The sequence below is a fragment of the Camelus bactrianus genome, chromosome 2, assembly GCF_048773025.1.
Source record: "Camelus bactrianus isolate YW-2024 breed Bactrian camel chromosome 2, ASM4877302v1, whole genome shotgun sequence".
NCBI lineage: Eukaryota > Metazoa > Chordata > Mammalia > Artiodactyla > Camelidae > Camelus > Camelus bactrianus.
In genome coordinates, this window is record NC_133540.1 from 124,593,779 (window position 1) to 124,617,794 (window position 24,016).

The following is a 24,016-nucleotide window of genomic DNA, read 5'->3' on the forward strand; positions in this document are numbered from 1 at the left end:
GATAAATTAGGGATATAAATTATAATCCATAGAGCAATATTAAACATTAATACAAAGAAGAGCTTAAAAATCCAGTCAAAGAACTAAAATGGAATACTAAAGCATATTTGTTAGGTAGGAAGGTAGAAAAAGAAGAACAGAAGAAGAACTATAAGAAAAGGAATTGGGCAAATAGAAAACAAAGAGGAAGATGTAGATTTAAGCCAAATCATTTTAATAATTACAAGGTAAGTGAAGCAAACACGTCATCTAAAAGAAAGAGATTGCCAGAGAGGATAAAAAAGCAAGACGTTAATATGTGCTGTCTGGGGGAGAGATGTTTAAGTATAAAGACACTGTTATGGGCCGAATGGTGCACCCCCTCAAATTCACACAGGAAGCCCTAACACCCAATGTGTTAGAATGGGAATGTATTTAGAGGTAGGACTTTAAAAAGGTGATTGAGTTAAAATAGAGTCATTGGGTGGTCCTGACCCAAGATGACTGGTGTCCTTATAAGAAGAGGAGATAAGCACACTGGTAACGCAGAGAGAGGGACAATCACATGAGAACAGGGTGACGGAAATTTGCTATCTGCAAGCTTCAGAACAGAGGCCCTAGGAAAACCAAACCTGCTGACACTTTGATCTTGGAGTTCTTGCCTTCAGAATTATGAGAAAACAAATCTCTGCTTTTAAAGCCACCCAGTCTGTGGTGTTTTGTTATGGCAGCTCTAATGCAGGCACAGATAGGTTTGAGCTAAAAAGGCTAAGGATATACCATGCAAATATGAAATGTAAGGACGCTTATATGGCTGTACTCATATTAAAGTAGACTTCAGAACAAGGAATTTTACCAGGAATTAAAAAGAGATGTTTCATAGTGGTAAACGGGTCAGTTCATCTGGAAGACGTAACAGTCCTGAATGTGTATTGCCTAGTAACAGAGCTCTAAAAATAATGAAGCAAATACTGAGAATTAAATGAAGAAATCTACAGCCATAGTTGGAGATTTTGACACCCTTTTCTGAGTATTTGAACAACTAGACTAATATCAGTAAGGACATAGAAGATTTGAACAACACTATCAACTAACTTAGTCTAATCAATATAGACAATATGCTGAACAACTACAGAATAAATTTTTTTCAAGGCACATAGAACATTCATCAATATAGACAAACTAATATTCTTCATGAATGGAAAATCCTCAACAAAATGTTTGAAAATCAAATCAAGCAATATAGAAAAAGAATAATACATCATAGCCAAATAGAATTTATTCCAGGAATGCATGATTGGTTTGAAATTTGAAAGGCAATTATATAATTCACCACATTAAAAATAAAGAGGAAAAATATATAATCATTTCAATCGATGCACAAAAGCATTTGACAAGTTAACATCCTTTCATAATGAAAACTCTGCAATCCATGAATAGAAGACACCTTCTTCGACCTGAGAAATGTCATCTGTGATGAACTGTGATATGATAAACTGACATGCTTAACAGTGAAATGTTGGACACATACCTCCTAAAATTGGGAAAAAGGCAAAAATTCTGCTCTTATTATGTAACATTGACCTGAAGGTCCTAGCCAGTCCTATAAAGCAAGAAAAAAGACTACAAATTAAAAAGAAATAGTAAAAATGTTTTTATTTACAGACAGAATGATTATGATTGAAATACTCAATATTGTTAAGATCTTAATTTACTCTAAATTAAGTTATAGATTCAGTTCAATCCCTTATAAAATCCCAATATTTCTTTTTATAGAAGTAAATAAGCTGCTTGAATATAGATATGGAAAAACAAAGGAGCTAGATAAAGAAAAAAATCTTAAAGAACAAAGCTGGAGGACTCAGACTTTCCTAATTTCAAGACACAATGAAGCTAGAGTAATAAAGACTATCTGATATCAATGTACAGATAGGCAAGTAGATCAGTGGTAACTAATGGAGGGCCTGGAAAATAGGCCTGCTCAAAAATGTCTGATTAATTTTTGTTAAAGGTGCTGAAGCAATTCAATGGAGAGAGGAAAAGTTTTCCAACGAATGGTGTTAGAACTCATAAACATATGAGAAAAAATGGACATCAGCCTCTGCTTCACCCTATGCATAAAAATTAATTTGTTTCATAGATCTAAACATAAAAGCTAAAACTATAATGCATAGGAGAATATTGTTGCAAATTTGGAGTAGGAAATGATTTCTTAGGACATGAAAACACTAATAAAGAAAAAATTCATAAATTGGTCTTCATCCAAATTAAAATTTCTGCTTATTAAAAAATACCACTGAGAAAATGAATAGACAAGCCACTGACCTATATAAATCAACAATAAAAAGCCAGCCTACTTTTTAAATGGGCAAAATGCTTGAGGAGACACTTCCATAAAAAAGATATAAAATGGTCCATAAGCCCATGAATATGTGCTCAACATCATTAGTCATCGGCAAAGTGCAACCTGAAACCACAACGAGACCATTTCCCACCTACCAGAGTGGCTACAATGAAAAGACTGACAACACAAAATGCTGCCAATGATGAAGAGCAACTGGAACTTTCATGCATTGTCGGTGGGAGTGTAAAATGGTGCAACCACTTTGGGAAACCATTTATTAGTTTCTTAAAAAGTTAAGTGTATACCTACCAGTAATTCCAATCCTAGGTGTTTAAGCAAAAGAAATGGAAACATGTATCCATGAAAATATTTGTACAAGAATATTTCTAACAGCTTTATTCATACTAAAGTGTAAACAATTGAACTGTCTATCAGTAGGAAAGTGGGTAAACCATGGTAAATTCATGTAATGAAATACTACTCAACAACAAAAACAGGAACTACTGACATTTACAGCAGCATGGTTGAGTCCCAGAGACATCATGTACGGCCCAAGAAGCCAGACACAGCAGAGTATGTACCACATGATTCTGCCTGTATGATGCTTCAGATCAGGCAAAACTAATCTGTGGTGATGGAAATCAAAGCCTTGGCTGCCTATGGACGGCAGATTGACTGGAAGAGGATGCAAGAGAGGTTTCTGGGTGATGAAAATGTTCTATATTTTGAGTGTAGTGTTGGTATTATGGTTGTGTACATTTGTCAAAGCTCATTCAATTGTACACATGAGGTCTGTGCACTTCACTACTGTAAACTTTACCTCAATATAACATTTAAAAAAAAAAACGACTGGGCCCTGGGAGAAAGTCCAGTCCCCTCCCCAGGGATCGCGAGGGAGAGTTTACCTGTTTCACACCTCCGACCTGCTACTGTCATTTGTCACCCTTGCACTAGACTGGGTGACTTGATCACCTCTGGCTGTCTCCTAACCCTTGGTTTGTTTCAGACCAAGGTATCTCCCCTTTACTGCTCCTTAAATACGATTATGTTTAGCACATCTTCAAAAAAGTTGAGGATAACTTTTTTGAGAATTAAGATGCAGAGAAAGAAGCCTCTCTTTCTTAAACGTTTGGTCAGTTCTTTATATGATTATTACTATGTGCCAGACACAGTGTTAAGCGGTTTTAGGTATTTGCCCTATTAATCCTGTAGCAATCCATGTGCAAGGGACCAGTATGAACCGCATGTTGAGATGAGGGAGCCCAGCCAGGTTAACGAGCTCACTCAGGGTCGCACAGCAGCGCAGCAGGGCTGGAGCGTGAACCTGGGCAGCCCAGCGCTGGTGCCCATGCTCCCGACCACTTTGCTGTGCTGTCCTGGCATCCTGCCCTTCCACCCAGGGGTTCCCTCTGACTGTCCACAATGCTGGGCCTTCTCATCTCTGCCAAGCCAGAGCCTCCCCTCTCATGGCCTTTCTTCACAGTCCAGGGCCCCAGCTCCCTAACCTCTGAGCCTCTGGCCTGATGTCTTTGGCAGAGGAAGCAAAACGGCACCAACGTCCCAGCAGTCACCGCAGAGAGGCCCTCTGTGTGGCATCCTTTTATGTTGTTAAACAGGATAAATACTTAACTTTACAATCTCAGCCAATCCCATTTGAGCTTCTCAGCTGTTTTAAAAGCTTGGAACTGAGTACGAGAAAGCCTCCTCCAAAAATATTTGTCAGCATCTGTTCTAGAACGCAGAGACTACTGCAGCTTTAAACCAGCGTCGTCTTTTTCCTGCTACAAACACATAAAGGCCTATTTATAATCCTCCTATGTGTGCTTGGGGACAGCCATAAAAGTTATGAGTGCGCTTTGAAAAGTGTAAAGTACTGTATTCAAGTGGAGCATCATTGTTTCATTATTTTTTCCATGTGCAGGAAGAGTTGTGAAATTAGACCTTAGAGACGTCTTCTTTTGAATTCCCCAAGGACCCCATATAAGTAGCCCTAAGCTTTCAGTCATTCTGACAATTGATCGCCTTTTATTCAGCATCCACCGAAGCAGGTATCCGGTGGTTCCAGCTGAATCTTGACAATATGCCAAGTACAACAGCACTTAGAATTTGTCAAGTTGCATTTTTATATCTAGGTAAGATGTCTCTTGTTCCCCTAGCTGCCTGTGGAGCTCCCTCCTCCCAGCCCGAGCAGCTGAGATGTTATCAGGGTGGTCATGTCATTTCCAGCCTGGGATCTTTTGTGATTTTGACCTCCATATCTTCAAAGGATCGAAGTGCCTCTCAAGGAGGGAGGTGACCCGCAGCTTCCACTGGGCTCTTTGCTGGAGGAGAAGGCCCCGGAAATCCAGCGTCTGCGGGAGGAGTGGCAGAGCCAGAAAGCCAGATTGCAAGCCCAGGTAGAAGGCCAGCCATGGTGGGGACGCACCCTCGTGCTGAATGACACCCTGCCTCTTCCTCGTCTTTACAGACAACCTGGGAAAGGCACACAGGGCCTGATTTTTGGCCAAGCTGGGGTGGGCGTTCGGGTCCAGGGCAAGGTGGGGTTCTTGGTTCTGTTTATTCGTTCATTCCGCACCTGCTGTAGCTCATGAGTGCCTACTATGAGCCAGGAACTCTTCTAGGTGCTTGGATAGCGTCAGAGAGCAAACCAGACGAAAGTCCTGCATTACGGGGCGTGTCTTTAGCCAAGGAAGTGGTACAGACAGTAAATACTAGACAGAAGAAATAGGCAAAGCACAGAGTAGATGAGAAGATGTTAAGGGCTTCAGGAAAAAGAAAAAACAGTGCAGGATAAAGGAGGCTGGGAGGCTGTGTGGCAGTGAGGGGGTGGGTACAATACCAAATAGGATTGTCAGGAAGCTTCCAAAAGAAAGTGAGATTTGAGCACATGGGGCCGGCGAGGGAGGCTGCTGTGTAGATCTCTGGAGGGGTTCCTGGTCCCCTCTTGATTTCTCTTGGGTGGCGTATGTCCCAGCCCTTCTACCTCTTACCTGGCAGCTGTGAGGAGCTCCAGGAGGGCTGGCTGTTCCCAGGTTCTTCAAACTTCCACCCCCTCACCCCCAACCCAGAGTTCCTATGGCCAGAGGAGGCTGGGCTGGGCTGTGGAGACATTCAGAAAGCTTTTATTTTTAAAGAAAATTCCAGGCAGGACGAAGGGTCCAGGCTGAGGGCAGGATGCCCTGGTGGGCAGATCTCACAGATGCAGCAGGCCCTGGAGCAGTGCGCCAGCGACCACAGGGAGGACCTGCGGGAGCTCAGGCAGCTCTCGGAGCAGGAGAGGGGGCAGCTGCAGCGCCAGCTCCACGAGATGGTCCAGCAGAACCAGGCCACAAAGGCGCAGCTCGAGGCTTCCCACCAGCGAGCCCTCCGCATGCTTGAGAAGGCCAAGAACCAGGAACTCAAGGTGAGGGTGCTAATCACGACGTCCACTGTTACTGAGCACTTGCTGTGCAGGCGCCCGCTCTGCCTGTGTGGGCTGCCTTTCATACATTATCTCCACTCCCCACAGTAATCGTACAGAGTCATTATTATCAAATTCCCTTTTCCTGGATGAGGAAAGAGGCTCAGAGAGGTTCAGTAATTTTTCTCAGGGTCACACAGCTAGCAAGTGGCAAAGCAAGGATGCAAGGATACAGATTCAGGTCTGCTGAGCTTCTGGTACTGCTTTTCCCGATCTGCACGTGACCCTGGTATCTTAAGAACAACTTGCTCTCATGACTTGGGCCATGTTGTGCATGATGTGTGCTGAGAAGTCAGGCTCAGCCTGGCAGCTGAAAAGGGGAGGGTGGGAGGGTGGCCCAGTGTTGAAAGATTAGCTCAGCAGAAAAGACCTGAAGGGCTTGGAAAGCAGTGATGGAGCAGTCAGGCCATGAAGATGTGTGACCCAGCAGGGAGGGTCAAGCCCTTGCCACCTGTCATCTACCTTCTGCTTTCTCTGAAGGCCTCCCCTCCCTGCTCTTTCCTGAGATGAGGCCACAGCAGTCTTTACCCTCTAACTAATTCCTTCTTTATATGATCAAATCCACCAGACTGGAAGCTCATTGAGGCCACAGCAGTCTTTACCCTCTAACTAATTCCTTCTTTATATGATCAAATCCACCAGACTGGAAGCTCCTTTAGGCCAGGAACCGTATCTGCCTGTTCATCACTGAATCCTCTCCAAGCTCAGAGTAGGCATATAGTCAAGCTTCTCACTGAATTAACGTCTCAAGTTTAATTTCCTCTTCTATAAATTGGGGATATTGATGCCCACTTCTTTGAGATGTCCAGCTGGTCAAATGAAAAAACATGAGATTTCTGGTTTTAAGGTGGTAGAGTAAAATCTTTTAAATTCTTTTCTATTGGAAACGATCTAACAATAAAGACACACAGTGGAAGCATATTCTGTTCAGATGAAGCGAGGAGACATCTGTACACTCGAACCACATACATGAACACAGAAAGCAAATGGGGAAATGGCATATGACCTTGCAGAGCAGAGAAGCTCAGGCCAGAGTGCCTGGAGATAGAGAATGATAAGAATCAAGCTGACAGCAGAGCTCAGAAAGGCCAGGAGTTGGAGGCACCAGTTAAAATGGAAGGCAAGAGTGAGACGGAGCATATGACTTACCTCAAAGCCCAGATTCCAGCCCACCCAGCACAGTCAAGCAATTATTTATTCTCTTGTTTAAGGACAGGAGACAGGGGAGGAGAGAAGGGGGGAAGCCCTGGATAAACTAAGCCAAAGAAAGACTTTGAATTAAGAAATAATCAGTCTCAGAGGCTGGGATGATGCTTGGGTCTGGGAACAGGTTTAGGTGAAAATCTGCTTACTGAGCCATTATTAGACGGACTACTGCCACGTCTGTCCCGCCCCCAGCGATGCCTTCTCCTGCACAGCTCCGGAAACCGAGCAGCTAGAACTTAGATCCCCAGAGGAGCACACCATCCCACAGACATCCGCCCCACCACCCATGCCACCCCAGGCAGAGGTGGAGCTTCCAAATAGCCTCCAGTGACCCACTCTTAAATACGAAGAGACAGCCAAAGATTACTAAACTTTTGAGAAAGCCTCTAATGGGGGAGTTGGAATCCAGGATAATCAAGAGGAAAAGAATGAGTTCAAAGGAAATAGTTAATGCAGGGAACAGAAAAAGAAAAATTCAATAAGGATTTATATCCTCAGAATTAAGGATTAGATTTGCATCCATGAAACAAGGACAACGTGTTATTTGCAAAGGAGGGGACAATTAGAGCAAGAAAGAGCTCTTTTTAAATTAAAAAAAGTAGGATAGTAGAAATCCTAAAAAGTCAGTAAATGAATTGAAATGTAAAAAATAAAGAAATCTTCCAGAAAGCAAAGTAGAAAGACAAAGAAATGGATGATGGGAGAGAAGGAACAAGAAGTGTAGAAACTCAGCCCAGGAGGCTGACATCTAACAGATAGGAGTTCCAGAAAGAGATAATGGAGGGGAGGACATTTTCAAAGAAATAACAGAATGAAATTCCTAGAAGGAAATGAGAAAACCCCCCTACCTGGGCTTATCCCGAAACTCCAGAACACCTGCGAAACAGAAGAAATTCTAAAAGCTCCCAGTGAGGAAAAGTGATACCAGCTCAAGGTGCTTGAATCTGAACATTGCCAGACATCTCAACAGCAACAGGGAAGCTAGGAGATAATGAAGCAATTTTGACCAATTAAATTAAAACTATTAACAAGTGTGATCATTGAATAAAAATATCATCATTAATATGAAATATTAGGAAATTTACCTTCTGTTATAAATTTGTGCCTCTCAGTTCTCAATTCACCCTTCCGTACCTGCTTGCAATGGTGATTTAAGCATTTCTCCTCTTTATGAAGAGCACAATGTTAGGCTTTGTCAGTAGAGGGCGCTGGAGGCACCTTGCAGGAGAAAGGAGGCTTCCTGGTTCTGGCAATTGCTTTTTTTTTTTTTTAATTGAAGTATAGTTGATTTGCAATGTTGCATTAGTTTCTGGTGTACAGCACAGTGATTCAGTTATACATGTATATATTCCTTTTCATTATAGGTTGTTACAAGTTACTGAAGATAGTCCTCTGTGCTATGTAGTAGGAACTTGTTGTTTACCTATATTATATATAGTAGTTTTTATCTGCTAATCCCAAACTCTTAATTTATCCCTCCCCACACCTTTCCCCTTTGATAACTGTAAGTTTACTTTCTATGTCTGTGAGTCTGTTTCTGTTTTGTAAATAAGTTCAGTTGTATGATCTTTTTTAGATTCCATATATAATTAACATCATGATATTTGTCTTTCTCTGACTTACTTCACTTAGTATGATAATCTCTAGGTCCATCCATGTTTCTGAAAATGGCATGATTTCATTCTTTTTATGGATAGATAGATAAATATAGAATAGGATACTACTCTATTATGTGAAATATATATATATATAAAGACTCAGGTTGCCATTCTCGTTGGAGAGAGCAGACATACAGCCATACAGGTTGTGGTTCAGGGTGGGATGCCTGGGGCCAAATTCTGGGTCTGCCCCTGACAGGGGTTGGGAGCTTAGGCCGTCCCTCGGCTTCCTTGTGCCTCAGGTGCCTCATTCATCAAATGATAGCTCATGGCATGTACCTTGCATGACCACTGAAAGCATCAAAAGACATGATCCACGTTAAGTACGCGGCTGAGTAAGAGCTTGCCTTAGAGGCAAGTGCACGGGGTGGGGGTGGGGGGCCGACACAGGGTTGGAGCTTGGTCTGCCCCTCTGTGCCCACTTACATGCCTTCTTCCTCCCGCTCTTGCCCACAGGCCACCGAGGAGCGCTTGAAGAAGGAATCCAGCCACAGCCTTCAGATCCAGCACCAGGCGCACCGGCTGGAGCTGCAGGCCTTGGAGGAGAAGGCCCGGCAGGAGCTGCAGGGGGAGCTGGAGCGGGTGCAGGCCCAGCAGGGGCTGCTGCTAGGTACCAGCCCGCTGCACACCTGGACTCCGGGGCAGCGTGGGGCCCAGGGGCAAGGGCCAGGGTGGCTCTCCTGGCTCTGCCACCAGCTGGCTGCGAGCTGTGGGGCCGGTCACTCTCAGCATCACTTTCCTTTTCTATAAAATTTAGTCACATTTGTCCCGAACTCATAGAAGCGTTGTATGGGTTTGATGAGATGTTAAATCTAAAATGCTTAGCGTATAGCATGAGACCAGTGAGTGCAGGTAACGTCAGCAGCATCGTCACGGAACATAAGCCAGATCTCTGAGCCTTCAGGAGAGTTTAATGAGATGGCCTCAACCTCTCGTTTCCATTCTGAAGGTTTCTGCAAATTCGGGGACTTCGGCCTCCGGGCTCCTGCACGTTCCTCTGCGTCCTTTCCCCGCCCCCACGCTATCCCCAGCACGAAACTCGCCTCCTCTTCAGTTCCCACAGCAGAAACCCAGCACACAAAGATTTCTGGAAGTTACCAGAGGCAGCAAAGAGCTCCAGAGCCACATTGCCTGGGCTCGAAGCCCAGCTCTAATGCTCACCAGCTGTGTGACGTTGGGCAAGTTGCTTAACTGCTCTGTGACTCAGTTGCTTATCTGTAAAATGGGAATAATAATAGTATCCATCTCATTGTTGTAGATCATTGCTCTCCCTCATTTTTACCTTTACTCTCATCTTCTTTCCCACTCTTAATAGCAAGACAGATGCCCTCCTTATTTGCAGCCTAGTTTTAAAGACTGTATTGGCTTTTTTTTTCTTTTTAACATTTTTTTCAAACCCAGACAGGGCTCTCCTTAAGAGAATTCTGGGAAGAGCATTTTCTTAACCTCTATATATGAATATGATCTACCTGCTGCTTGGTTGAGTTTTTATTAGACAGTATGTGCTGCTCACCGCATGTCAGCTCTGTCATCTCCTGCCTCCACAATCCAGCCAAGACCTTGTTATACCCATGAGGAGAACCTGTGAATGTTTTGTCTCCTTAAGAGTTGGCAGCAGTGTCAACATTTCCCGCATCATCAGATGGGAAGGATGATCCTGGAGAGCATGGTTGTAGGGCTTAAGTGAAAATAGTTGTCTAGGGTTTAGCAGAGTTAATGCTCTACACATGATACTGTTGTTACTGTTCTCTTGAAATGAGTTTGGGGAGATCAAACCAGTGCCCTCGGCCCACCCCAGAGACCATGGTCCTGGCAGAGAAGACCGCAGCCTCACCATGCCCCTGACCTCCTGTGCTCTCCCTTTTGCAGAGTCCCTGAGGCAGGAGCTGTCGGAGCAGCGGGCTGCCTGCTTTGAGCACCAGAAGGACTTGGAGGCACTGCAGGCTGAGCTGAGGGCCCTGGGCAGCTTGCGCCAGCGGCAGGCCATCACCCCGAGTCCCGGGGACAGTGAGGACCATGCCAGCACCGCAGAGGTCAGTGCCCCCGCCCATACCACACCCTTCTGGGAGCAGAATCAGGGTGAGGCTACTCCCCATCTGAAATGGGGCAGACCCTCCCCTTCCACAGGCCTGGGGGACACTTGATGAGCCTGCAGCCTCCCATCTTTAAGTTTTAAGTGCAGTGTGTTATTTTTGATTCAGATACAATAGCATCTCAGGGGGTTGGTGCCAGACAGGCCTGGAGACAGCCCGTCGGGGTTACTCCTTTGGGCCTGCAGGGGATTTCACGAACACCTTCCCAGACAGACTCCCTGTCCAGCCCTCCCTGTTCCCATGGGTGGGGGCTGCTTTTCTGTCACCAGATGCTGACTCTCCTTGAACTTTCTGGTCAGACTCAGCCCCCTCCTTACCTGTCCATAATTTGAGCGCAGTGACTCCTCACAGCCCAGGCCTCTCTCCTCGGCCCACCACAGATGGCTTCAGGTCCTCATCTAAAGCGCGCCTGTGTAGAGCCTTCAGTGGCTCCCTAATCCCATCAGAGTAAGCTCCAGATGCCGGGTGTGACACTGAAAAGCCTTCAGCCACTGGCCGTGGTTCGAATCTCCAGCGTATCGCCCTCTGTGCTAAACGTGGGCTCTGCACCTTCCCTCAGGGCCTTTGCCCCCTGCCTGGGACCCCTCCTCCCACTTCAGGGCCCAGCCCAGCCCTCCACGCTGGGGCCCCTCCACACCTGTGAGCCCCTGGAGCACTTCCCGTTGCTACAGCTCAGCTGGCACCGGCACCTACTGCTGATGCCGTCAGGGACCCGGCATTTCACAGGTGTCCTTGTTTCCTTCCTCCCTGGATCAGGAGTCCCGTGAGAGCAGCCATGTCTGCTTCATCTCATCCCCACCCCCGCCTCCCGCACTCAGCACACAGTTCTGCACACAGTAGGGTCTCCACCAGGGTTTCCAATGGCCACGATTAGTTGGTGTCCCAGCCCTGCCAAAGATCGCAGGAACATGGGGTCGTTCATTTTGTATTTTGGTGGTACCGAGCACCTAATTCGATTCTCATGTTTCGTGAGCATTATGAACAAGTGTGAATCACAGTAAGATCATCCTGGTCGGTAAAGTCCAGCAGATGGAAGACGGAACGTGATCTGTGCCGTGTTCTAGACCAGTGGGAGCCACCTGTACCGGTGGAAGGGGATGGGGACTGTGGGATGATGACAGCTGGTGGCTGGAGGGTCCAATGTTGGGCTCTCCACAGTGACAGGCTCCCCCGAGGGTTATGGATAGAGAAGCGGGCTGGGTGGATGAGACCATACCTGGTGATCCACTCGCCAGCCCTGACCTTCACCTCACTGGAGGGAAGCCCTGAACCCTCTGGGAGAAACAGCCAGGCCTCACACAATATCCCACGCAGAGAAGAAATACATACACAAGGAGGACCAGCCTCAGGCAGCAGGAGTGATGCGGGTGCAGTAGAAGGATGGGTTCCCAAGGAGGCCGCCACTGCAGGTAAGCAGTGTTCCAGCCGCTGGGATCTTCTAAGGAGCCCCATGAAATAATTCTCAAATTTGTCCCAGCCAAGGACAGAGGGATTTCCTTCTCATTCTCCCATTAGTCAGGGGTGGCCTCACAGGACCCTAACCAGGGTGTGAGTGCCAGGTGGTGCTCAGGGGGGTCCCACACCATGCAGACCCCAGGGCAGGAAGAAAGAGGTCCGGGGCCTGGGCCACACGCTCCTGTTTAGTCCTTGTGTGGAATGAACAGATGCACAAGCCTTCAGGCATGTTTGCCTGGACTTGAAAACTGCGACATTCACTCATCAGGGAATGACCCTGACCCCCCTGATTTAATGTCGGACAAATCTGTATTTCTGTCTGAACCACTGGCATTCAAGCATCATTTCATAGCAGGTGTGCATTTGGCGCCTACTGAATCCCAGCCACTGCGCTCGGGGTTATGGGACTGGGAAGACGAAGGGGAGACAGGTCCTTCCCAGGACGGCTCCTGGGCTGGTGGAGGAAGCCAGCATGTCAGCAGGGCCGTCAGCGTCCGTAGGCAGAGAGACAGCCGGCACGGCCTCCGCCTGGGAGCAGCACGCAGGTGGAGAGTTGGGCCTGTTTTCATTTAAGCCACATTCTGGGCTCACCGGCATTTCTGAGGCCCCGATTTGGTCAACTCGCAATGCAGGGAAACTTTAAGCGGCTAAACGTGAGCTGCTAAAGTCAGGAGCCCAGTTTGGGCTCCAGGCGGGCGGAGCGCAGGCTGGGTCTTTGCCGCAGCACGTCTGTGGCCCTTGTCTGCCCTTGCGCCTCCTGCAAACCGCTTTTTCTCCCCAGGAGGCGGGCAGCCCCGGCCAGACGGGGTCCCCGAAGGGCGCTGCTGCGCAGGAGCCCCGCGAGGGATGCGGCCTCCGGGAGGAGAACTCGGAGCTCAAGGAGGAGGTGCGGCGGCTGCAGGCGGAGGTGGAACAGCACCAGCAGGAGGCGCTGCAGCTCCGCGACCAGCGCAAGTAGGCCGGGGGCCCCAGAGCTCCCCTCCCTCCCTCCTTCCTTCCCTCCTTCCCTTCCCGCCTCCCCCACTCCCTCCATTGCTCCTTGGTGAGCCTCTGGGATCTAAGATTGGGTCGCATCCTCCGCATCTTCCCAAAGACTCCCTCATATGCCAGCACCTCACTGATGTCACTTCTGTGACCCAAGGAAAGTATCAGTGGTGTAGGAATTCTAGATCGCAAAACCACAGGGAATTTGCCCTGAAATAGAGAGGAGGGGTTTATCTATTTCCCTACAGATCAGGGAATTTATGGAATCCACCCTAACAATGCGAAAAGTAGCCTCAAAACCAGCCTTAGGGAGACAGAGCAGTGGAATAGCTCAAGACAGTGCTGTGTGCTCTTAACTAGCTGTGCGACTTGGGGGAGTCCCCTCCCGTCTGACTATGCCCTTACCTGTCAAATGGAGAAGGCAGCAGCTCCTCTCAGGGATGTTGCAGAATGCAGTGAAACTTACACAAACGCTTGGCACTGACCATGGCACTTGGTAAATTGTGGTGGTCACTATCACTAGTTTATCCAGGCTGGTCTGTGACCCACTTCAAGGTTAAGAAAAATGATAGCTGATGGTTGAACATGTGCTTTGTGCCACGGGCTGTTCTGGACATGGATTAACCTGATTCATCCTTGCACTAACCCTACAAGGTAGCCACTGTTGACAGGTGGAGACACTGAGCAGAGTGTAGCTCACCTGAGGTCACACAGCTAGGAGGTGATGGAGGAGGCTGCAGGAAGCCTGGCTCTGGATGCTGTTCTCCTAACCCCTCACCCACCCTGCTTTTCCACAGTGGACTGCTGGTCCCCAGGTCTCAGAGTCCCAGTGTTTGGTAATTCTGATACAGAATCTCAGCCTCTGGTTGCCCCCACCTGCCCCAAGTAAAGGGAGTGTTTTCTGGGACTCCCCTCCAGAGCTGTCCCCTACCCTCTCCCCCTGCAGGCTGCCCTCCATGCTTCAAGGAATGTTGGGGTGGGAGGTGCTGAGATGGGGTCCCACAAGCTGGGTTTATCCTGGACTCCACAGCTCAGGGACCCCAGGTCTCCTCCCATGGTGTCCTGACCTCAGATTCATAACCACCCCCACCCATTGTCTCCCAAACCTGGCCACCCGGCAGAGGGGGAAGGAAACCCCAGTGCCTGAGAGGGTCCATCCCTAGAGCCTGGGCAAGCCCAGGTGTGCTTCCATCCCCCCCCAACCCCCGCAGGCGGCTGGAGGAGGATCAGCAGGCCCAGCGGGCCCAGGAGGTGGAGCTGCTACGCCAGGAACACCGGAAGGAGATGCAGGCCATGGTGGCGGATTTCAGCAGCGCTCAGGCCAGGCTCCAGGCCCGGCTGGCTGCCCTGGAAACTGAGTAAGTGAGGCCTTGGCCCCAGAGTGGGAGGGATTAGTGTCTGTACCCTTTTATTAGGGAGACCAACTCATCTCACTGTCCCCAGGACTCTCCCAGTTTTGAAACAAGAAGTCCTGAGCTCCGGGGAGCGCCTCAGTCCCGGGCAAACTGGAATGGTTAATCACCTGTCCTTTTATGAGACCACATTTCCCTCTCGTGCAGGGCACTGGGAATCTGAGGAATGAGCACTGACTCATGGGTTTGGTTTGACCCTCACACTTGGAAGAAATCAGAAGGATTGAGGCTTTTTTTTTAAATGAGCATTTTCCTCTTCTGATATGCATCATCTCATTTAATCTTAATGGTTCTTCAGGGAGAAGACAGTTACTCCCATGGATAGATAAAGAAATCAAGGGCCCCTCATTCATTTTTGCATGCATTCATTTATTCATTCAACAAATATTTATTAAGGACCTACTGTGTTCCTTGCACTGTTTTAGACTCTGGGGTTACAATCGGGAATAAAACAAAGACTGTGCTCTCATAGTGCTCACAAATTCTCGGTGGGGATTCTGACAAACTAGCAAACAAATAAATATTTAACTTCATATCAGGTGGTGAAAGTGCTAGAAGGAAAGCAGGACCAGTGCCTAGAGAGAGCCAAGGGTGGGCAAGTAGGTGACATTTGAGCATGAAGAGGTGAGAAGTGAAGGGAGCCATCTGGAGCAGGAGCATTCCAAGCAGCCAGAACAGCAAGTGCAAAGGCCCTGGGGCCTGCTTCACGAGCCCAAACAGCCACAAGGCTGAAGTGGAATGAGTGCTAGAGTGAGTGGTAGGAATTGGAGTTGGTGGGGTAGCTGGGAGGGATGAAGAGAATGCTGTACTGAACGGGAAGATGTTTGGGTGTACAAGGCTTTGAGCACGAGTGACGTGGTCTGATTTACCTTCTAACAGGGTCACTTGTGGCTGCTGAGAGGAGAAGAGACTGGGAGATCAGGGTCAGTGACAGGGAGACCAGGTCAAGCAGCACTAAGTAAATTTAAATGTCACCTGTCTGACCCTTAACTTGTGCTCTTAAAAACTGTCCCACTGTCTCTAGTACAAAGCAAATCATGCCAAATACAGGGTGGAAGATTTTACCAGCTGCCATCTAATGGGTACTTACCAGGTGCCAGAAATGCATTATCTCACTGAGTCCTCATAGCACCCAATTTCACACCCATTTTAAAGGAGGAGCTGAGGCGCTCATGGGCAAAATGCTATGCCCAAGTTTACTCAGCTAGAAAAAAGCAGAGCTGGGATTAGAGCCCAATTCATCTCACCCCAAAGCCCTGGCCTCTCACCAACTACAGTCAGTAATCACCCGCAGCCCTCGCCCCCTCTCTCTCCTGCACTGACCCACTGACCGGAGAGTTATTTCTCTCCAGCTTCACGTTGCTGTAAGGGCTGTGGTGGGTACCACTTGCCCCTCTGCTCTGCAGAATAAGCTCATGCCATGCTCTCTGGCCGCCAGCAGATGGCGTGGGAGCTGGAGCTCCCACGTGGGAGCTGGAGATAATAACATCTTTATTAACATAACCTGCTGGCCTTGGTGGATGTGGGGAAATTTAGTTTCCCGCATTGGCTTCTTCTCCCAAACCTCCCTGGTTCTTGAAGCCCCACTGAATGGGGCATTTGTGTGCACACCTGGGCCCTGCAGCCCTGGGGGAACTGACAAAATCAGACTGGGAGGTGGGGTCCTGGGCTCCACTTGGAGCTCTGCAACCATCTCACCGGGTAGCCCTGGGCAAGCTCTCTGGGCGTCCGTTTGCACGTTCGTGAACCGAGTGGGTGGAGGGGCCAAGCGCACAGCAGCATCCTCGTCTTCTCCCTCCTCGCGGTTCAGTAATTGCGGCCTGGGGCCTAACTGCACGCCTGCTTGAAACAGACCGAAAGATTCCGGAGAGAAGCCAGGGAAGGGGGCGTCCAGGCCGGAGGACGTTCAGCTCATAGGCCGTCTGCGGACCCGCTTGAAGGAGAGAGAGGAGGTCATCAGGCAGCTCACGGTGAGGCTGGCGTTCGTTTGCTTTAGCCTGGCTCTCCTCTGAGTGCCTGGAACTTGCATTCTGATAACTGTAAAGCCCCCTTACAAAACATCCTTTGTTGTTTTCTATTACATGAAAAAAAATATTCACTAACAAAATCAAAACAGGAAAATAGAAGGAAAAAAAAATCACTCTACTCCTAAGCCCCTGATGTTGATATTGGTTTGGTTTTTTTAACCAACAGAACTTGGGGAAATCAAGACTGGCTCGCACCTCACGCCCGTGTCTCCACACACTTCGACCGCTGTTTGAGGCTCTGGTCCGGCCTCCCTGTGCTTCATGCTTTGGCTGAGAGTTCGTTGTAAGCCAGCTCCCAGTGGCTTACATTCAGCTCTGGGGACACCGGGTGATAGACTCACTCCTGTCCCTGTGGCCCACGGCAGGACAGCTAGTCCAGCCACTTCCCGCCATCTCTGCCTTCACTCTGTACCTTCATCTCTACCTTCATCTCCATGTTGGTCCAAGTCCCACTGCCTCTCAGGTGCATCATGGAGAGTCTGCTGGTCTCCCCACTCACTCCACCCTTACCCGACCATGCTCACCTCACAGCAACCAAGGTGCTCTTATAGAACTGTAAGTCAGATCACAGCACGGCTCTGTTCAGCACCTCCTGTGGCTTCCCATCTTCCTCAGAGTAAAATCCATGGTCTTACAGTGGTTTGCGCAGCTTCACATGCTCCCACAACACACACACACACACACACACACACACACACACACACACACACACACACGTCTCACGTCTGTCCTCCCACCCTCCTGCTCCTGTCATGCTGTTTCGTGTCAAGATGATCAGGAAAACTCAACCACTAACTGAAAATTAGGTAATACTAATAAGGAATTGCTTGTTTGCTGAGTATAACAAAGATGTTGTAGTTATTGTTTTTTTTTTAAAAAGAGTCCTTATCTCTTAGAAATACTTACCGATGTTTTTACACATGTTACACAATGATTGGAATTTGCTATAAAACAATATGGGGGGAGGGGATAGCTCAACTGGTAGAGCCTGTGCTTAGCAGGCATGAGGTCCTGGGTTCAATCCCTAGTACCTCCTCTAAAAAGAAATAAATAACTAATTACCTCCCCCCACCCCCAAAAAAAATACAGCAGGAAGGAAAAAAGTGGAGAATGGCATGTAAACACGAGACTGGCCACATAAGAGACTGCACCTGGCTGTTTTCTTTCTTCACCTTAACTAATCACTTTCTGCAGTAGACTCTTGTCAGATCCCAAGACGACCTGCATCTCTGACTTCCCTAAGGCATTCCAAACAAGCCTGCCCTTTCCTTTACAAGAGGCACTGGGGACACAAGGCCCCAGAAATAAAGCTGCTTCCTCACAGCTTCAGTGGGTGGCAGCTTGATTCCCGCTGGCTTCCCCTCCCTCCCTCGGGCTTTCTTCTGCTCTGTGTTCCGCCCTCACGCAGCCGTCTTCCTTCAGGTCAAACCCAGTGCTGTGTAGCCAGGCTCATTGAGACTCAGCTCGATTGTTTTCGCAGGAGGAGAGAAGATTTCACTACGCAGCTTTCCCCAGTGCAATGTCCCATCGGAATCGGTCCTTCTCTTTCAATCCTCACCCCGGGTATCTGACCCCTTCCATGAAGGTAAATTAGTTCAAAGGTTGCAACACATTACACAGTTCTGCTGGTTTCGTTTTTCCCGAAGGTAATGGCAGCTTATTTATCAACAGGCTGGCATACATTTAGAGGAATACTCATTGAAAATAAGACCCACAGGAAGTAGTCCAAATTATTAACAAACAGTATTTATATCTGTCTAGACAGATTATGTGTATTTTTAAGTTTTATGGAGTTTTTGTATTTTCCAACGTTTTAATAAATAAATGTGTCACTATTAATAATGGCTATAACTGGTGATAGGAAGGAGAGGGAAGAGCAGGAATCCTTCACTTCTTTTCCTTTTATATTTTTGGAATTTATTACAGTGAGAAAATTCACATCCAGATCTCTCATCTGCTATCACAGAATCCTACAAGTGCTAAAAAAAATGTGTATTTTTTAAATAACTCATAAGACTATAAACCCAAGCTGAATTCATGTGAGCTCATTTATAACTTTTATATCTCCCTCTTAGTGTGACCGAATGCAAGTTTCACTCCAGAAGTATTAATGTGTTTGAGGACAAGGTGGGCCCAGCTTCTGCAGGGTGTGTTATATGACCTTTTCAAATCTAAAACAGGAGTTTAAATTAAAACACATTTGTCTTCAAAAGTTTTGGATAAGAGGTTGTGAACCTATGTTTTTTAAAACACAAAGTAGACTGGAGGAGAAGATGCTTTCAAAAATAACATGTACGCGTATAAATGAAAGTATTGCTCCCTTGCTCATATAGTCTTGGCTGGGCAGGCCTTATCTACTTTACTTTACAATAATGCCTCTTTTGGGTGGCACTTACAGGCCTTTCTTATCTTACAAACAGAAAAAGAAGATGGAGGAAGTGCCCAGCCGAGTGGTCAGCGTGCCAAACCTCGCCTCCTATGCCAAGAACTTCCTGAGTGGCGACCTGAGCTCCAGGATCAATGCCCCTCCGATAACTAAGTCGCCCAGCTTGGACCCAGGCCCCAGCTGCGGCCGACCCTACAAACCCACCCCATCTCCAGATGTGAAAACTGCCACAAGGTAGGGGCCAAAGCTGTGGTTCCATTTTTCCAGACAGGAGGAAACCAGAGTTCCTTTCCAGCACCTGTTAAATGCCCAGTACGTGGGCAGATAGAAGAGTAACAAAACAAGCCCTGCCTTGGACAAATTACAATCCAGCCAAAGAGGAGGACTATGTAAGAGATGGGAAATAGGTCATTCTTTAGAAAAGGTACTTACTATTCCTGATACCAAATTCCAGAAAGCCTTTTTTTGTTGTTGTTGTTAATGGATGATTAGATAGGGGACTTTGAATCACTACTTAGCTGACCACCTCAGGGTGGGTCACATTGAAGTGGACTCTCATCATCTGGCCTTGAGTCTAGATTCAAATTCTGGTCCTCCTCATTCTTAGCTGTGTGGCTTTGGGCAGCTCACTTGACCTCTCTAAGTCTGTCTCCTTACCTCTAAAATGAAAATACAGCAGCTACCTCATCAGACTGATGTGACATTAAAGGAATTAATCCATAGGACATGCTTAGCACAAGACCTGACACAGACGCGTTCAATGTATTTCTACTGTTAGGGTTATTTCTCAAGATACAGTGTATACTCTTGCAATTTTAAGGCCTCTTAATCTGTGGGTTTGGTTGATCATGAGATCTCTGATACTGCCTTATATTCCCAGAAACCGTCGTAGCATGCTTCCTTTCCAGAAATGTGTGCTTTTCCCCCTTTATTAATTCTTCCTATTTAGCCTTCCAGTCAGAGCATAACCTTTAATTCTGGGCTTTGAAATTTGCATTTCAGAAAGTGCTCCTTCTGAAGTGTTCCTTTTCCCAAGGCTATTTGGACAAATACGAGTGTTGAGCTGGAAGGACCCCCTGTCAGTCGTTGACGAGGTCCAGCCCTGTGTTTCACAGCTGAGGACACGGGAGCCTGGAAGCCCCAAGCAGTCTGTGAACTGCCAGAGCCGGCGCCTGACCCTGGCCATGGGTCCATCTCATTCTCGGACACCTCTGTTTAAGGCTGTCTTCACATTGTTTTAAATAGCAAATGTTGCAAAATATGCCTCATTAGTGTTAAATGAAACAATGGAGAACCCTGTTTTCAAAACAGATGCTACCCCCCACCCCTACCCCGCTCCTTCACAGCTTGTTTCTAGCTACGAACCTTGGCCCTTGGCCCACCACATTCTAGTATCTTTTGAAGAGTAAAGAAACAGTCATCTTCTCCTGAAAAGGTGGCTTTACTGACTGAAAGTTGTTTACTGACTAATTTTCAAAACCATGTAAGGAAACTTTTTATTTGTTTGTTTGTTTTCAGGACACAAGATGATGAAACAGCCCAGCCCAAAGAAATCCAGCAGAAACAGGGCCCTGCCCACCAGGAATGGTTTACCAAATATTTTTCTTTCTAAACTGATCCTTGGGATACATCACAAAGAGGACATTTGAAAAACATTTCTTTTGAAACATCTGAATGAGGGAATGAACTAGAAAACCAGTCAACCAAATAACTTGCTTGTAGTATGATTTACATGTATGGCTAAAACAAATTCTTGCATTAACATTTCATACTGTTTCATTGTGACATTAAGATAAAACAAGCCAGTGTTACCAGATTAGCTCCCACAGGAAAACGCTGTTAATGTTACTGATGACCTACATGTAATATATCCAGTGTCCATAGATTGTTCCTTGTGGAACAGCAGACTTTGTGATATCCAGGGTCTACTTTTAAAGTGATTCATTTTTCCTAGGATGCTGGGCATCTTCACGTGAAAAGTCCTCCTATGTAAATGATACAATTCCAAAGTGCACATCTAACCTCAATAGGCAGAGGAATAAACAAAGGTCAAAAATAACCAGGAAAGCCAATTTAAAAAAAAACCAAACTACTGAGAATGGACTGTAGCAGACCCTGGCATACATGAATCAAGTATTTTGTCTTCCTAGGTCCAGGACAAGTAGATTACAGAGGGCATAACACCTACCTCAAAAGGCGCTTTCTGAAGGAAAGTAAAATAATATGGGTAACGCTACCAATCATGAATTGCAATTAAGCTTTGCCAGGATTTTTCTGTGAATAACCGAGCTTTGCCCTGTCATACATCTCAGTTTCAAAGACTGTAGCATCGACTTGGTCATTTGCGAAGGATTCTAGATTATCTGTTCTTTGAAGTCAAAGCTCTACTGAATCTCTAGTCTTGCCCCCCTGGTGCGTGACTTCCCCACTGCATGGGTGCTCGGCAGGTCAAAGAGAACTGGGCGTGACCTCACTGCAGTCCACACTGAGCTGTCTGACCCTCTGACAGAGCAGTGCGATTTGACAAGACTCAATACAACTTCTAGTGAGAAAAATATGTTAATTCTTTGGTGCTGGCCCAGCAGGTGGCCCATAAACAACTATTTATTCTATGCACTGTCAAATCTTTGCTCTTTGAATAAAACTTTGAACAACTGGGCAATAAAAATGGTTGTGACTTGTATTAATTTTCTAAAGAAGGGTGAAATTAGATGAAGACTGAACTTGGAAATAGGAAGTTCACATTAACCTCAGTCAGATCATCTTCAGTAAAACAGCTGCTCACGCACTATGCCATTTTGAGAGAAATGCAATTACAACTCAAACTCCCAATTTAAAGGCAAATATACTACCTAATCAAAACTCATGGTCCAGTAATTTTTAAAATGCAAATCCTTGTTACTATCCGTGTTACATGCCATGTTCTTTTCCAGTATCAAGTATTTTTTTTAGGTGTCTTTTGTTTCCTGCTTAGGGTGAACATTGTAAGATTATGTCTGTGTTTTGTGTTTTAAACAGGTAGTTCTGTTTTTGTTTATTGAAATATTTCCCATCACTATGCAACTCCTGATGACTAACAAAGCAGGCTGCACTTCATACTGCTGTCCTTTAAGTCACCGTAATACCGCTGCAGGGATAGAATTTTACTGAGACCCACATCTGTTTTGACTTCTTTCTTGTTGCCGGTGAGAGATGTTCAATTTCTAGATTATACCCAAATAATTGTATCTTTGCTAAGTAAACCTGGCATGCTTCTACCACTTTGTCTTTAGGACATACTCCTTGAGTATTGAAGTAAAGCATCAAAGGATACATGCCTAGGTCTTCTGCGTGATATCGCCAAATTACCAGAAAGACCCTAGCAATTTACACCTTCACCAGCAGTGCATGAAATTCTACTTCTCTGCACTGTAGGTAATATTGACAAGGAAATTTAACTTGATAGATAAAATATTCTTGTTTTCTTTTGCATAATCTGATTCTGTCAATCTCTCAAGAGCAGAGTGGTCTAGAGATGATGGGAATGGCTTAGAGGTAACAGTACAGATGAAGAGATGTGAACTGATTCAGGATTTAGGAGGGAGAAACAATAGGATTTGACGATAAATCTATTCAGGGTGTCTATTAAATTGACAGAGGGAGGAAGAGTTAACATATTCCCGGAGCAAAACTGGAAAGGAACACTAATGCAAATTGTTTCTTAATTGGGGTAGAAGAGAATGAATTTGCCCACAAGGCTGCACACCACACATCTGAGCCCTTTCTAACTGCTCCAATGTCAGTACCGCATCTAACACCACGGTTGTGATCGAGGCTACTTGGTATATACTCACTCTCCAGCACCTGCCTGGGTTCTGCAAGGGCCCGGCTGGGAAATTAAGTGGGGCTATGACAGGGATGCCTTCCTAGCGTCCTTTAGACTTCCAAGGGTAGCAACCATCTCCACCACCATCCCTAGGATGCAGTACTGGTTTTGATCTGTTACCTCCTGGCTCCTCAGCTATCTGTTCTCCACCTGCAGGAGATAACCAGCGATGCCCTAGGCACTCACAGCAGCCTTTGGCCATTAAACACTGTTATTTTGTCCCTCTGCTGAGTCAAGACAGGGCAGTGATAACCAGCCATCTTGTACGCAATACTTCCCCTTACCTTCCAAGTGTTTGAAGCCATGCGCTGACAAAGTCCCTTTCACGGGGACACTTTTCCAGGGCACCACTGGTGTACTCTTCGGTAACTGGACCATCTCCTTGTGTTGATGACTCTCTCACATACCACTCGGATGGGTCCTACTTGCCAGCTGGAGAGTGAGCGAGCCGGTCTCCAAACCCCATCCCACTGCCTGGTCTCAGACAAAGTCCATAGCAGCATGTAGGGTCCTCCAGGAGGCACACCCCAAGTTAGAGATGCAGAAAGCACCAGAAACCCCCCTGGAGTTAAACAAGTTGGGTTTATTACTTGTTGGAGAGAGAAGGGGAGAGTGTTCATCATCAAGCATGGTGGGGCTCCTCGGGAAGAGGGTGTTAGAACCTACTGTAAGATTTCGGCATTGATCAGGCGATCTCAAGCAGAGTGTAAAGAAGGGAGAGTCATGCTAGATCAGATGCTGTCAGAGAGCAGAAGCAATTCTGACTGGGTTTCTTAAGTCCTATCTGTAGGGAGGGCAGACCAGACATAAAGCTATAAACGGTCATTTAAAAAGGAAAGGAAGGGGGAGGGGTCGGTCACTTATTTTAGCCGGGAGGATGTCTGATGTCTGGAGGTGGCAGAGTGACCTTGTTTTTTTCCTGTGCTTAAAATTGTGAAGTGGTTTTGTTTTGTCTCCCTTTATCATGGTCTCGGAGCAACTTTGCCTAGGAGGTTGGTATCCCGAGACACTTTATGGCTATTCAAAGTAACATGCCGCAGCAGCACCAGGTCAGCGTCCAATGTCAAGGACAGGTTGCCCCCTTCTCAGGGGAAACACCTGTTTTGAATAAAGGGAAGAAGCAGAGGAGGAAGAGCCTTCAGACTTG

The 24,016-nt window shown here is 46.7% G+C and overlaps 1 protein-coding gene across 3 annotated transcripts in view; it reads left to right on the forward strand.

Annotated features, from left to right (window-relative positions):
* The window catches only part of FAM184B (family with sequence similarity 184 member B), a 101,901-nt gene extending 80,243 nt beyond the window's left edge, over nucleotides 1–21,658 (forward strand). For 2 of the 3 annotated variants that reach the window (XM_045508700.2, XM_010973018.3), the window contains 10 exons: nucleotides 4,590–4,719; nucleotides 5,514–5,726; nucleotides 9,104–9,257; nucleotides 10,517–10,680; nucleotides 12,977–13,149; nucleotides 14,391–14,537; nucleotides 16,444–16,561; nucleotides 18,099–18,203; nucleotides 19,039–19,238; nucleotides 20,523–21,658. In XM_045508700.2, coding sequence (XP_045364656.1) covers nucleotides 4,590–4,719; nucleotides 5,514–5,726; nucleotides 9,104–9,257; nucleotides 10,517–10,680; nucleotides 12,977–13,149; nucleotides 14,391–14,537; nucleotides 16,444–16,561; nucleotides 18,099–18,203; nucleotides 19,039–19,238; nucleotides 20,523–20,616 — 1,498 coding nt within the window. In that variant the 3' untranslated portion in view covers nucleotides 20,617–21,658. The other variant, XM_045508702.2, reaches the window with a different exon arrangement.
* The last annotated feature ends 2,358 nt before the right edge of the window (nucleotides 21,659–24,016 follow it).